General features: G+C 39.5%; 2 protein-coding genes across 3 annotated transcripts in view; one reads left to right on the forward strand and one right to left on the reverse strand.

The window, feature by feature from the left end:
- Positions 1-5,816, forward strand: part of BTD (biotinidase) — a 43,223-nt gene extending 37,407 nt beyond the window's left edge. The window contains exon 5 of the mRNA XM_030550878.1: positions 5,673-5,816. Coding sequence (XP_030406738.1) covers positions 5,673-5,741 — 69 coding nt within the window. The 3' untranslated portion in view covers positions 5,742-5,816. The remainder of the gene's footprint in view (positions 1-5,672) is intronic.
- ANKRD28 (ankyrin repeat domain 28) overlaps positions 1-15,208 on the reverse strand; it is a 233,907-nt gene that overhangs the window by 12,722 nt on the left and 205,977 nt on the right. For both annotated transcript variants that reach the window (XM_030550866.1, XM_030550867.1), the window contains exons 22-27: positions 12,680-12,767; positions 12,499-12,582; positions 11,783-11,928; positions 11,490-11,572; positions 11,225-11,307; positions 1,641-1,732 (exon numbers count right to left, since the gene is read on the reverse strand). In XM_030550866.1, coding sequence (XP_030406726.1) covers positions 1,641-1,732; positions 11,225-11,307; positions 11,490-11,572; positions 11,783-11,928; positions 12,499-12,582; positions 12,680-12,767 — 576 coding nt within the window. The remainder of the gene's footprint in view (positions 1-1,640; positions 1,733-11,224; positions 11,308-11,489; positions 11,573-11,782; positions 11,929-12,498; positions 12,583-12,679; positions 12,768-15,208) is intronic.

The raw sequence follows: 15,208 nt of genomic DNA on the forward strand, positions 1-15,208 counted from the left end.
GTTTTAAATACAACAATTCTCTCATAAATTGGAATATGGAGGGCTAAACTGAAGTTGGTCTATCTTTTCCATATTCATAAAAAGCCAAATTTCTGTTAAATGAACACAGGGAAGATACCTGTAACCTAGACAGGCCAGCACAGAAGATATTCCAGCAGTTTTTGCATGAAGTCCATGTAATAATCCACTTACATTGCTAAAACAGTCACCATGCCAAGAATTCTATATCTCATGCCTGCAAAGATTTTTGTTGTTCCCATGACACACCTTTTGTACTAAGGCAAAGAAAAGGCTGCAGTAGTAATGAATGCTTTCCGTTTTCTCCTTCCCACCAGGCCTATCGTGACTTCCATTTTCCTGAACTGGATTTACCAATCCCTTATAAAGGGCCAAGACAGACTTGAAACTTGTGCTCTGTTAACTAAAAGCATCATCATACTATCTCACATCCTAAGCTGACATGGCCATGCCAAAGAAAAAGTCAGAGATTGTATTCATAATGGACATCCAGGGCTGCTGAAAACAAAAGAAATTAAACTGCTGCTATAAAGAAAAACCAGAAACCCAAATGATAACTAACTTAGATAAAACCAAACAGGTCCTTTCAATTTAAAATTAAAAGTTAAAAAAGTTCACATGCTACACTTAACTCTGAGTCCCTCTGACAACTGTGTGATTTTTACTAAAATGTTTCTCTCTCCCCTGTTGCAGTGTGAAAGATCCACACAAACAGGGGGACTGACTGACTACATAAGGGAAACAGTGAAACTGATCAGACAAATAGTTCTGTCAAATTCACAAGCTACACAAACTAATCCCCCCCCCAAATATTTTACCCTTCTGATCTCTTTTCATTTTAGAGAACTACTGATGTGGCAACCACTACCTATGATAAATAATATTTCAGATAGATTAAGCAATGAAATATCAAAAAGATAAATAGGAAGTTACAAGAGAAAGAGAAAAAGCATTAAAAGTGATTGGAACTATAAATTTCACAGGCATTTCTGCTGAAAAAGGCAGCAACCACTCAAAATCACTTTCCTTGCTAGGACATAAAACTGCACAAGGACTACACAGCTTTTGAGATAGGAGAAAAGAAAGTGACAGTTGGAGTTAAATTCCATTATGTTCCTACGAAGTGCACGATTTCACCTTTGAGATGAGGCAGTTATGTTTCCTTGCTTCTATGTACTGCAAAGCTCTTACAAGCCAGAAGCTTGAGACCCCAAAACTGGGATCTGTGGTACATACTTACTTTTGAAATTTATACCTGAAAGATTTTAGTGCATGCCTATTAAACCCCAGTCACTAATGTCCAAAAGTAAGAGTATATTCTGATACTGTGCTCTTATTATTCTTTCCAATATTGCTAAAACAAGTGTGTCTTTACACCTAATATAATCAAGACTGCAATGTAGAATCAATTATTTGCGTTTGATAACCTGCATTAATGTTCCAAACTTAATCAGGCTCTTCTATTTCTCCTACTTTGCTAACCCAGCATCCACATGTCCCATTCTCAGAAGGAGGCATTCCATCATATAACCAATATAAAACTTAAGAAAGTTTACCACTTTCCAAACCAGGAGCAGAAACTACTTTTCCTTACTAGAAAACAAGGTAAATTTTATTCTTACCATTTTCATCTACAGCAAGTACACTTGCTCCCTTGCCTAAAAGTTCTTGAACTACAACTGTTAATCCATTTCGAGCAGCAACATGCAGAGGTCTGTGAAGACAAACAAACCTGGTTATAGAATAAGCCTCCAAAGAAAATAAGAAAGAATATTTTAGGAATGAAATACCCATCTATATTGACAACCACACTATATAGATCTCCTTTATTTGTTCTGTTCCTTAACTTCTTATAGAATGTAAAAATTAAAGAAAAATTTAAAGCTGCAGATTTGTTATTCCTCTTAACAGCAAAGAGCATTTCTGCAATAAAAATTATGTACTAGTAAAACTAGTTCCTTTTTATGACATGACATTATGAAGGAATAACTCTTGATCTGGCATGCCTTATTATAACAAAAATATAAAAAATAACTTGTTAAAAGGGTAGCAACAAATGTTCCCCTTTCCACTTTAGTTGTGTCCATAATTGAACTAACTAATCTTTCACCACAATCTGAAAGTAGATTGCAGCACATCTGGGGAATTAGGTAGGTCACTGGCAATAGTCTTTCATTAGAGTACCACTAGCAGGATGCTAGTCATATTCTATTATATGAAGTAGCTGAAATCAATGTTCCCTCTAATTTTTTACATCCATGTGTGGAATGAATTTTGTTATGTGCACCAATATGGAGGCTGGGAGGTATGGGGGTGAGACCAAGGGTTTCGGAGTGTGGGAAGGGGCTCAAGGCTGAGGCAGAAGGTTGGGGTTAGGGCCCTACCACTTGAATTCAAGTGGTTTGCAGATGAGGCGCTGAGTCAGTATACCTTGGTTATGTAGAGTGGGATATTTTTCAAAAGCAGTCAGCATTGGCTTAACTCTGCTCCCACTGAAGTTTTCCCATTGACTCCAGTGAAGGAGAGGTAAGCAAACATCAAGTGCTTCTGGAAATCCCATCCAGAAACTTTAATCCTTACTTCCTCAAATGCAGGTTTATGAACACAAATGGGAGTAATTATAATTTTAAAAGAACTCTGTCATACCTCCCACACCGAAGCTGATCATTTAACAAAAAAACCAACCCAGACAACACTGGTGTTTTCTTTTTAAGTCTTTAAAGATATCTGTATAGAAGTTCATAATATTTGCTGTTACTTTAAACTAGCTTACCCTACCAAATCTTTCTTCTTCTATTTGAAAACACAGTTGTGTGCTATCACCCACTCTTCCTAATGAAGCTACACTTTATCAAAGGTTCTCTTTTAACAGCTTGCTTGATGGGGCATTCATACTTTTGATGTCAGGATGTGCTCAGAGATAGAGCATTGCTGACGTAAAACAGCAGAGGGAGCTAAATTACTTTTCACGGTAGTGTAAACATGGCAATAGGTTTTTACTATAGCTGGTCAAAATTTTTCACACAAAAATTTGGAACACCTTTTGTCTTGAAATTTTGACAAACAGGAATAAAATTGTGCAGAAATTCTCAGTTTCTCCCCTCCCCATCCACAAATGTTTTTTTTTTTACTGGCTTGTTGTATGCCTTTGGTCCATGATGGTATATGGAATTTTGCTTGATTATTTAAAGATTTCTATTAAGACAGAGTACATTCCCAACCAAATTTAAGGCAGCACAGATTTTTGTGCTATACTATTTGATGATATTGTTTCTTATAGTTGAAAGCTTTGCATCAGAAGTAGTCATTTAAAGTACACATACTCTCTGTGCTGGTGAAAAGTGGCAATAATAGTTGCAATTAAACTGCAGCTGGTGGTATAAAGCCATATAAACCTTGCTGCATACACTCTTTTGCACTCCCAGTTCTTTTCTAGTAGGTAGCAGAGATGATTGTCTTTATAATGAGTGATTTTAAATAGGTTCTTACCTTTTAACCATTAGTAACCCCAGTGCCCTTTCCCAGAAGCGTGGTAGTCTTAAGAGCCAAGTTTTACCCTGACTTACTTACTGTGAAACTAGTTAAAGTGAATGCATTGCAGCCTGAGCTGCTGCAACAGGGGAAAGGCACCTCTCCCCTGCCACAGCAGCTCTAGGACTCGGGCCGTGGGAGAAGCGCCTCTGCCCCGCCGGAGCCCTGTATGCCCCAAGTAACTTGCTCCCCATCCTACTCTCTACCTCTGCCTACTCTCTACCCGTGGTACCCTGAGCTTAGAGGGAACTTAGGTTGAAATACTAATGGCTTTCTTTTAGATTCGTTTCTGAAAGCCAGAAGTTAATCTAAGATCTCCAACAGTCTCTGCAGATAGAATAATTTCCTCATAATACAAGGCACGAAGTGGCAAAAAGAACACACAACACAATGAATTCATTATTTACTCAAAACCTTCAACTATTAAATGTAACTTTACATTTTCAAGGCACATCATCCATCAGGCAAAGCGGACAGATTTACCTCAAACATTATAATTGCATCCTTTTTTAAAGCATCAATCGAAGAGGAGTGGTAATCAAAATGTATCTAATTGATTTTAAAAAGAAACCACAACAGGGCACACAGTATACCCAATAACTTTGGTAGATCACTTCAGTTCTATATTGACTTTCATTTATTATGACGTTTGTAAAAATCCCCAAATTAATCTCACTACACAGAAATAAAGCTCATGGTGGGGGGGCAGAGGGGAAAGAAGAAGTTACACACTTTGTGCAGTAACTGCGGTTCTTCGTGTATCCCCCAAGGGATGGCTCCACTTCACATGCAAATGCATTTCTCAAGCCCTTGGTTGGAGATTTTCAGTTAGTGTCGATCTGGCCCACGCATATGCCTTAATGCTTCCTCACGTTTAATACAGAGGCTGTATAGGGGTGCTTGGGCAAACCACCCTCAGCTCCTTCTCCACCTAAATGTCCTGTAAGGAACAGTCTGAAGCAGAGAGGAAGGAGTGCAGTTAGTAGAGCACCTCTAGGGACACACGTCTTGAAGTGCAATTACTGCACTGAGTAGTTTGTCTATGGGTGCTCCACTTCAGATGACTTCCAAGCAGTATTCCTAGATGGAGGATGGAGCTTTAGGATAGAGTCCAGAACTGAAGACAGTACTGGAGAACCAAGTGCTGCTTTGGATGTGGCAGCATGGATCAGGGCATAATGTTTCAAAAATGTACATGTAGTGGCCCTACATAATTCAGATATTGCTACATAATTCAGTATTGCTGTAGATGTTGCCTAAGATCTAGCTGAATGTGTTATCACCCTTCCGGTGGTGGTGGTGGGGGGAGGTGGATGAATGCCTGCAACATCATGAAAAGTGACAATACATCCACATATACATCTTGATAATCTCTGAGTAGATACTGAGGACCCTGTGGATCCATCCATGAAGGAAATGAAGAGCTTAGATAGATTTCCTAAATTGCTTGGTCCTATCAAAGTAGAAAGCCAATGCCCATCTAACATCCAAGGTATGTAAACAAGATTCCTGCAGAGAAAGAACTATGTGACTTTGGGGAAAACACTGGCAGATTAATGGACTAATAAGGTGGCCCTCCGATAGAAGCTTAGGTAAGAATTTAGGGTGTGGACATAAAGAGACTTTGTCCCTAAAGAACACTGTGAAAGTGGGTGGGGAGGAATCTGCCATCAAGTCTCCAATCTTCCTGACCCTATAGGCCAATGTGATGGCTACTAATAAGGCTGTCTTCATACATAAATGCAACACAGAACAGACTGCCATTAGTTCAAATGGAGGTCTCATAAGGTACCAGGTTGAGGTCCCAAGTCAGGATAGGGATTCTAACCTGCAGATAGAGATTCTCCAAAACCCTTAATAAACAAATAGATGATATTGGATGACCAAATTTGGAGAACCCTTCTACTGGAGAATGAAAGGCTAATACTGTGGCCAATGGACCTTAATCGAACTAACTGATAACTTGATTTCTTTAGCTCCAACAGATAATCAAAGATGACAAAGTGGCACTAAATCAGGCAAGAGGTAAAAATACCAATGGAAGACACTCTTCCATTTCTGCAGGTAAGTAGTGCAGGTTGATCTTTCTCTATTATTCAGTAGTGCCTGTTGTACTTCTATAGAGCAGGAGGATTCACTATGAACCAACAAGGAGCCATGCCCTGAGGTGGAGAATCACTAGGTTGGTATGAAGCATACAACCTGTATCATATGACAGTAGATGAGGAATAGCTGGGAGCCTACACAACAGTTGGACACATGTGAAGCAGGTAAGGGTACCAAGCTTGTCTTGGCCACATTGGCACTATAAAGATAACTCCAGTTCTGCAGCATTTAAGGAAATGCATATAGACCCTTCTTCCAAGATAAAAGAAAGGTGTCTCCCTAGGAGTGGTGGCCCAGATGTCCTGTTTTCTGCTCAAGAGGGCATTTCCTGTTCCTGGAGGTGGTGAAGAGATCCACTTCTGGCAGTCTCCATTTTAGGAATATTCTGTGGAGAACTTGGGTATCTAGCTTCCATTCCTAATCCTGTGAGAAGTGTCTGCTGAGGGCATCAGCTGTGGTGTTTTGAATACCTGGGAGGTAGACTGGTGAAATTTGGATCTCATGTGCTATGCACCAATTCCACAGTTTCACGACTTTGCTGCACGAGGAGGAGTATCACGGTGATTTCTTGAGTTGGTCATGTGGCCTGAGTTGTGAGGGTATTGAGGAAGGCTCCCCATCCCAACAGTGATGTATCTGTTGTTAAAGTCACTGATGGGGCTGGGCAACAGAAAGGAACACCTTCATAAACACTCAGTTGATCCTTCCACCAGTCTGAAGAATCCCTCAACTGTCTGTCTAAGATGTGTTTGATTGGAGAATATGCTGCTTTGAGCCAACTCTGGAAGCAATGGAGAGGTAGCCTTGTGTGATTTGTCAAAAAGGTGCAAATTGCCACATGTCCCAGGACCTGAAGTCCATTCCTTATTGTGGTTCAAGGGCTCCCCTGAACTGCCCATCTAGACATGACAAAGTTAAGAAGCTGTTTAAAGGAAGATGGGTTCTGGCTGTCAATGAGTCCAAATATGCCCCTATAAACTGAATCTTCTGTACGGGGGTTTGAATTTTTTACATTCAGCTACAGACCCAACTCTGGACCACAGCAAGGACCATCTGTCTAGAAGACAGCATTGCTTTGTACTAACAGCCCTTGAGTAGCCAGTTGTCAAGGTATGGGAAGAGTAGGATTGCTTCTTGTCAGAGGTAAGCAACCACTACTGCCAGGACTTTTGAGAACAACCTTGAGACCAAGGAAACACTAAAGGAAAGCACTCAGTTTTGGAAATGATCCTAGCCTATACATAGTATACATATTTCCTGTGTGATGGGTATATTGTTATATGGAAATATGCATCTTGTACGTTGAAGGCTGAAAACCAAACCCCTTTCTCTAATGAAGAAATCATAGCTGCCAGAGTCACACATTCTGAACTTTTGAGACTTTACAAACTTTTAGAAGTCTTAGATATAAGTAAGATCCTTGGCACAAGGAAATACTTAAGAGTAAAATCACTTGACTTGTGAGGAAGAGGAACTGGCTCTATTGCTCCTAACTGAAAGAGACAGTTCACTTCTTGTCAATAAAAGCTTGCAAGAGCGGTCCCTGAAGAGGGATGGGGAAGGGGGGTGTCAAAGGGAGGGAGGGACATAACATCAATGTATACCATCCATTTTATGACATCTATGACCCAGTTGTCTGTAGTGATCCATCTCCCAGCATGCTAGAACTAGGCAAGGTGGTCTCTAAAGGCAGGAGGTGGGTTAATGGATGCAGCTGTAAATCCAGAGGTGCAGGAGGATGTGAACCCTTGACCAACCCATCAAACTTGTTGCTTTGAAGATGACTGGGTGATCATGGAGGACAGTTGGGAGGCCCACTCTCACCGAAATCTATGTCTCTTTCTGTGGGGTGGGGTGTGTGTGTGTGTGGGTGTTAGTGGACCTACGACCTTGGAAAACTGAATAGGATGCGAGCACTGGGCAGTCTGGGACATATTAAACCTTGTCTTATTTGTAGGTGTATATATACCCAAGGATTGTAAAGTAGCCCTAAACTCCTTTAGAGTATGCAAGGACTCATCCGTAGTTTCCAAGAAGAGCTTACAATCATTGAAGGGGAGGTCCCTCCAAGGTGTTCTCTATTTCTCAGAAACTCCAAGGGATGGAGCCAAGATGCCCTGTACACCACCACCATCACTATGGAGATGGACCTGGCAACAGTGTCTGCAGTAATTTAGGATTCTTGAAAAGCAGTTCTGGCCACCAACTAGCCCCCTGAGGCAGTGGATTGGAATTGCTCCCTATGTTCTTGTGGCAAATGTTCAATAAAAGCTATGAATCTGTTTTCATTATATTTGGCCTAGGGATTTAAATAACGGTTAAAAAGGGAGTTAGATGGAGAATGGGAGAACAAAAAGTAAGGGGAACATACTTCTTATCCGCCCATTTAAATTGAGGCAAAATAGTGGCAGGTATCTACCACACTATCCTAGCTGGATCTAGGAGCACCTCATTGACGGGTAATGCCATCATGGAGGGTGTTGCTGTCTGCAAGATATCCAACAGTTTGTGCAGTAAATCCTTGTCTCTTTTGAGAGGAATCTGAAGAGTGTCAGCTACCCTCCTTATGAGGTCTTGAATTGCCAAAAATCATCAGCCATGGATGGTGCCAGAGACAAACACCTTGGCTAGTGACAAGGATGAAAATAGGTGTTTGAGTGGTGACCACCTTATGTGCCATAGCTTCCTGCTCCTCAAATGTCTCCTCCTGTGGGGAAGCTGGTTAGAGAGGAGAGGGCTGTACAACTCTGGCCACCCTATGAGATGGTATCAGTAGTTTGGCAAATTGTTGATAGGCAGCCCAGGGATCACAACATGGCCACTGGAGAGGCCCATATGGCATTGGGGGTGGCATGCTGGGTTGGTTCCACGACCCTTGATAATGAGCACAATCTTTGCTATGACTTGCAGAGAATGTGTTCTTGAAGGGATATGTTGGGGAACCCTGAACAGAAACAGGAGACCAGCAGGGACTTCCCTTCATTCTTCCCTCCATTACATTCAATGGATGACTACCTGCTGAAAATAGTGGAGAGTCCTGCAGTATTGGAAAACAGTAGTTCAGAGTCAGTGTCTAAAGAGATGCTCGGTACTCATGAGGAGCGGGGACTCCCTTATAGAGCAGCCCTTAGTATAGCTGAACTCCTGTGGTACCGAATAGGGAATTGGTACTGATGCAGTAGCTGAGGCCACGGTTGCTGAAGCCTGTGGTACTGCTGATGGTGGGTGTACTAAAGCGGATGCCAATGGTGTCTGGTGCTGTTGCCTGCTCAATGCTGATGATTCTGCATGCACGTGTACCAGCAGTTGGGCTAAACTCAATGCTGCCAATATCGAGTGTCTCTGCTTGCTGGTATAAGGTACTAAGGCCTATCAGAGTCACTTCTCTCCTTCATGCTATAGGACCTTACGGCTCCATCAGTACCAGAGGAGGAGTCCTTCGACTCAACAGTACTGAGTCAAGAGGATAAGGCTTTGGAGACTGTACATCTTGCCAGGGACCTGGGCCTATTTGGAGTGGGTGCCTTAAGGGGGGGGGGCACAATCCTCTTTTTGGAAGCCTTCTCTGAAGCCTCCAAAAAGAGGGGAGAGAGGAGATAGGATGTCTCCTGACCGGACTCAGAAGCTGGCTGAAGGGAGCGTTCCTTCATTACCAGTCTGAGTTTAATCTCCCTGTTTTTCCTTACCCTGGAGTTGAGAGCCAGGCAGAAGTTACGCTTCTGGGAGACAAAGGACTCCTTCAAGCAACAGACACACACAGAGTGGCTGTCACTCACAAGTATGGCCTCTCAGCATGAGAGGCAATGTCTGAAATCTGTCAAATCAGGTATGCCCTGCCAGGAATAAGATACATCTTACTGAAGGGAAAGGAGGCAGTAAAATAATTATCTTTCTACCTATCTAATTGATTAATTATATGTACCCTATAGGAATATTAGAAAAGCTGAGGCACGGTCAACGTAGATGTGCTAGGGCTCTGTCTTAGGCGAAGGCAGATGAGAAGGAACTGAGGATGGTTTGCCAGGCCATCCCTATACAGCCTTGGTATCCAGAACAAGGAGCCATAGGGCACATGTGTGGGCTGAACGGACACTGCTAACTGCAAATCTCCGATCAAGGGCTCCAGAGGCATGTGCGCACCTGAACAGGAACATTTATAGGGACACTACTTGAAGAAGAATTGCACCTACTGTCTGTAACTCAAAATAAAGGTCAAGAAGTAAGAAGCATTTAACACCATGAATAAACTGAACTCCATTTGAAAAAGTTATTTACAATTTGGGCCTACTTCTGCCAGCGTTCATCTTGCTAAAAAAACTTTACATAATTTGTGATGCACTTGGTTTAGGAACTCAGTATAACTGACTGAAAATAAGTTTCCATACCAGTAAAATATTTTAAACACTACAATTATTCAAGTTTTGTGCAGTTCAGTGCATGACACTTCTTGCCAGTGAGAAAAAGGTCACTGATTTTCCCTGGAGATCCACATGAGCCGTATGGTTGATTCAGGTTATTTGGAAGAAGTTAGAAGAGACTGTCCCCACCCTCCTTAGTGTGCCTCCATGCTCTTTATCTTCTTTTGTTCCCTCTTTTGTCTCCCAGCTTGTTTTCTCTCCACCTTTCTGCCTCTCATTAGCCATGTGCCAGCGCAACCAGCTATCACCTCAGCTACATTCTTCTTGCTTGGTGTGTTCCATGCTGCTTAAGATCCAATATGGTGAGCAGCAAGAGCAGGAGCCTAGCTGTCTAATTCCCAAAGCAGCCTCTAATTGACAAAGTGATTTTGTAAGGAAATCCCTTGAGCAACAATTGGATGAGAGAGATTCCAACAGGGGAGCAGGAACACATGACAGGGTTGCTAATGCTAAAAACATCCAAGAGTCGTTTAGCAGCCCTGATAAATTTTCATGTTTTCTTCTGACTGTTAAGACCTAATTAAACGATTTTAGAAATCCATGTGGGTAGGTGTTCTAGGCTGCCAATATCACTTTTTAAGAGAAAATAAAACCAGAAGAATCAGTTATTAAAATCCTCCATCCCAGTTCTAAATACATTTCACAGTTTTATAGTACAAAATGCTTCTTACATTTGAATTTCCCCATAACCGGGCTCAAAAAATAGAGTTCTAAGATAAAAGTTTTTAGACGAAATGTTAGCTAGAAAATACCAGATTACTTTTTGTCTACTTTTATTAAAACAATGTGGCACTCTCCAGCTAGCATTTTCATAATTAGTTAAGTCACCTGCTTTTTTTTTTTAAAACAGTAAATCAGACATTTGTAACAATCATTGGAATTAACTATTTAATTTTTAATAGAAAAAGCTGAATAGTGCTTATAAAGAATTAACACACAAGACTACTGTCCTCCAGATCATCTCAGAGGATTAGTGTCATTCCTGATAGAATTCTTTGAGCCACGATGGCCTAAGATTTTTCCAGCATCCCTTTGTCTTATTCAGATGGAAACCTGAACACATAAAATTGTCTATGTAATTATTAGCTTTACTAACAGCAGAAATATCTTGAAAATCCAACTGTAAAATATTGTTCAGTGGCCATACATACGTTTGCAAGGCTGCATTGGTGGCATTGATGAGGTTTCTATCCGTAATTTTCTCCAGTATTAACAAGGCACTAGTTTCATGACCCTAAATATACAGGAAACGCGTTTGTCAGATAACACACTCATTGAAGAAATTGTTTTGTATGTTTTTTTGAAGTAGTGTCTGGAGATTTTACAGAGTTTAACAAAGATCGTATTTTAAAAAATAGTTTTTCATTAACAAACAAACATGCAAAAAAAGGGGCTCAAATAGAAACTGACACACACCTTGCTGCAAGCCAAATGGAGTGCTGTGTTTTTACTGCTATCTTGCAAGGTCAGATCAGCCTTAGCACTGCTAACCAGCACCTCTGAAGGAAATAAAAGTTTGCATTAACTACAAAGTGTGTTCCTAAAGGAATTATCTATTTTCCACTTTATAAAATGAAGATTAAAACCTAAAATAATACACTAATAAACGTGTGAATGCATAACATGTTAATTTTAAAACAACATCTATAGTAGGATATTATTGTACATTATTAAAAGTTAAGTAGAAGATATTTAAGCTCTCTCTTTACCAACGGTGTTAGTTTGCCCATTTTCTGCAGCCATCATTAGAGGAGTCTTTCCAGAAGAATCTACAGCATTTACTTGAGCATTATGACTGAGTAGAAGCTGTAAACACTCCACATGATCTGTAAAAGCTGCTGCATGAAGAGGGGTTCTAAAAGAAATCAAGAGGAAATGAGCTTACATCCCGGAAACGTACATAATGTTTTATTCACAGGTGAAAACTTTGGCTGTGATCCTGCAATTGTATCAGTGTGGGCAGTTTCTACCATAAAAATACACTAAGGCCATTATTGTTAGAGTGGTCACAGTTGCTATTATAAGATCATTTTTCAGTTTTTAAAAATAATTGGCCTCAAATTTAAAATGAATATTTAGCAACCAGTAAGCCCATAACATGGACAAGGATGACTTAGAAAAATAAAATGGACAAAATACTAAAATATAGTTAATAAGTATAAAGATTTACATTGTGAAAATTTTTATGCAATTATAAAAATGCCCAAACACTCCCACACAATAAAAAACCAATTCAGCTCTATTAACACAATACATGGTTTTAAAAAATCCTCAACAACCATTGTCAGGATATAACCAAAAAATGCCTTTATATAGAAAAGAAAACAAATATGCAAAATAAGTTTAAAAAACATTAAGGCTATGACACAAAAGCAAGGAGTGTTTGCAGTGCACTGTTTCTTAAGTGCAGTTGTTATATTCCTACCTTCCTTTTGCATCTGTTGAATTTACAATGCCAGCACCCAACGTATCAATTAACATTTCAGCAGCACCTTCATTGTTATTTATGCTATTAAAAAATTAAACAGGGTGTTATGTAAGAGAATGATTGAGTTTTTGTTAAATATTCTAATGAAATCTGTTACAGTAATCTTGGACTTCCTTACACAGCACAATGCAATGGGCTGAAAGAATTTCCTTCCATTTTCTGGAAAACTTCCTGTTCCAAAAGAAGCTCTACACAGCTGTCATGACCTAAAAGTTTTAAAATCAGATATTAAAAACAAAAACAAACACACACAGCTAAGGTAAATTAAATGACATTTCATTTGAAAGTCTTAAATACACACTTAAATTACTTTAGATGTGGCCGTATCTGGGGATTAACAAAAACATGGTGCATTTTCAGGAGTCTAGAAGCCACAAGTACAATCAGAATACTAGACCAGTACTGCAGGAGTTTATGAACTTTGAAGTCATGATGCACTGGCTGAGGCACATGAAGAATGTTTAGCCAATTTAGAGCTCTTATAATATAGTAGCTTTAGAGTTCATTCAATAGACTAACCACTTAGTCCAGTTGGAAGATTTTCTTCCACTGTACTCCTCTCTCTAGTGGAAAGATGTTTTTAGGGGTTTGCTTTTTTCCCCACTGAACTGCTGAATAACATGGAGTCACAAATTGAGTAGATCCACAACATGGGCTGAAAGATAATCATGACCCAAAAACTTTAAAATAATTTAAACAGTAAAATTATAAACAAATGTTTTTGCGTCTATACTATTCACTGTAATGAATTATCCCACTATATATTCCCTGCATACACAGTGATATTTATTCTAACATTTAAAGTCCTCTCTTAGATGTAAGCTCCCTTTATATAAATACAGAAAGAAAACATGTGCCTCTTGTTTGATTTTGGTAATTTTCTTCTCTCCTGAACTATTTGCTCATATGTTGGGGGGACAGTGGTCTCTCCTGCATCCTTACCCAACTGAAAAAACTTTAGATTGCAGTGTTTCATCTCTCTCTGAAAGGGACATAATTCTAGTGGAGTTTTTCCTGGAGTTTGGTCATAAATAATGCCACTGAAACCGATGTGGATAACAATGCTGATAAGCCTGTATGTGTCATATTGGAAATTCTCTCACTCAAATACCAGTGTAGCCAAGAATAAATGATATCATGCATATTTAGAATACAGAGGTGAAATGTAAGTATGAATTAATGCTGAAACACAGGCCTATAGCCCAGGATGACCTCCACTGGTGCTGATGATAATGGTGGTGAGAATGATGACAGTGAGGATGATGACTGACACTTTGGGTTTCTCCACAAGGGATTGTGTAAGTAAAGTAAATGCTAAATGTTCCGTATTGTTCTCTCTCTACTTTACCAGACTGCTGTGTGTATATTGTTTGGTTGGCCAACACAAAATAATTATTACAAAAAGAGACTTCGTTGTCTCTGTTGTGCACATGGTTCCTCTTCTATCAATAATCTCTCCTCTGTACTTGATTTTGGAGCTGAACCCTCACAGATTGGGTATAAACCCTCAGATTGGAGTGGGTAATTATTTAAAATACATCAAACAGCTTAGTTTTCTCCACTCAAGCACAACCGCAATTTTCATCTTCCTATTTACTGTTAATCAGTGCTTTCCAATCACATAACAAAAGCAAAGGAAAACATTAAATATTTTCAGGATCTGCCTCAATTTGTAGAAGGATATTTTGTTCCTTGTTTTCTGCATCAAAAGATATTTTAAACCAATGTTTGTCAATTATTGCACCATAAAAAGAAAGTTTTAAAAGATTCCAAACAAAGAAGCCAATCTTGGATGCCATAGCATTGTGTTTCTAGAGTTATGTACTGCATGTTCAAGGATCCTTTCCAGGATATCGTTATCCCTGGCAAAGACAAAAAGAAAGATATATAAAATCTAGCCCACGGTGATTGGCCAAAAACAAAAAATATGCTTACACTTGTCCCCAAATTATCATCAGATCCATCCACTAAACCACAAATTAAAAAAAAAAGAATGCTTTGAAATCTTACAACTAAACATGTTTAATTTGCTTATTGTCAATCATGTATTAATACATAGCAGGCTATATATACTAAGAAAGCTATTGTTCAAAGAGACTGCAGAGTTCACTACAAAATCAAAGCTCACATTCTAACCCAAATGCCCATCCTGGAGAAGCACAGGTTTAACTCAACCCATTTCATTTGTTTCCATGGCTCTTGTCACCTCTTTTTTAGCAACTAAGCTCCCACAGAAGTAAGAGCATGGGTATATAGTAGTCAGTCAAAATTCAACTCCAATGCACCCTGTGCAAAATACGCCAAGGAAAATGTATTTATTACTTCCTGCTTCAACAGCTTGGCAAAACACAGTCTCAGAGCTAGTAATCCTACCTAAACTTTTCCTCCTCCACATAAAACTCCTTGGATTTATTTTGATATTTTTAGTAAAAGATTTGCCTAGTAAGACAGATTTTAACCAAATTTCTTAGAATTTTTTTGTCTACAGCCATTTCTGCAATTTTGACAACTTTAAAGAAACTGCAGTTTAGAAAGTTACATGTTTTTTATTTTTCAAGATACAGATAACGAGACTGCATACATCATGAACTGATGTAAAACAGAATATGCAGAAATGGAAGGTAGTCTTCCTTCTCTCTAAAACTTA

This window comes from Gopherus evgoodei, chromosome 2 (assembly GCF_007399415.2).
Source record: "Gopherus evgoodei ecotype Sinaloan lineage chromosome 2, rGopEvg1_v1.p, whole genome shotgun sequence".
Lineage (NCBI taxonomy): Eukaryota > Metazoa > Chordata > Testudines > Testudinidae > Gopherus > Gopherus evgoodei.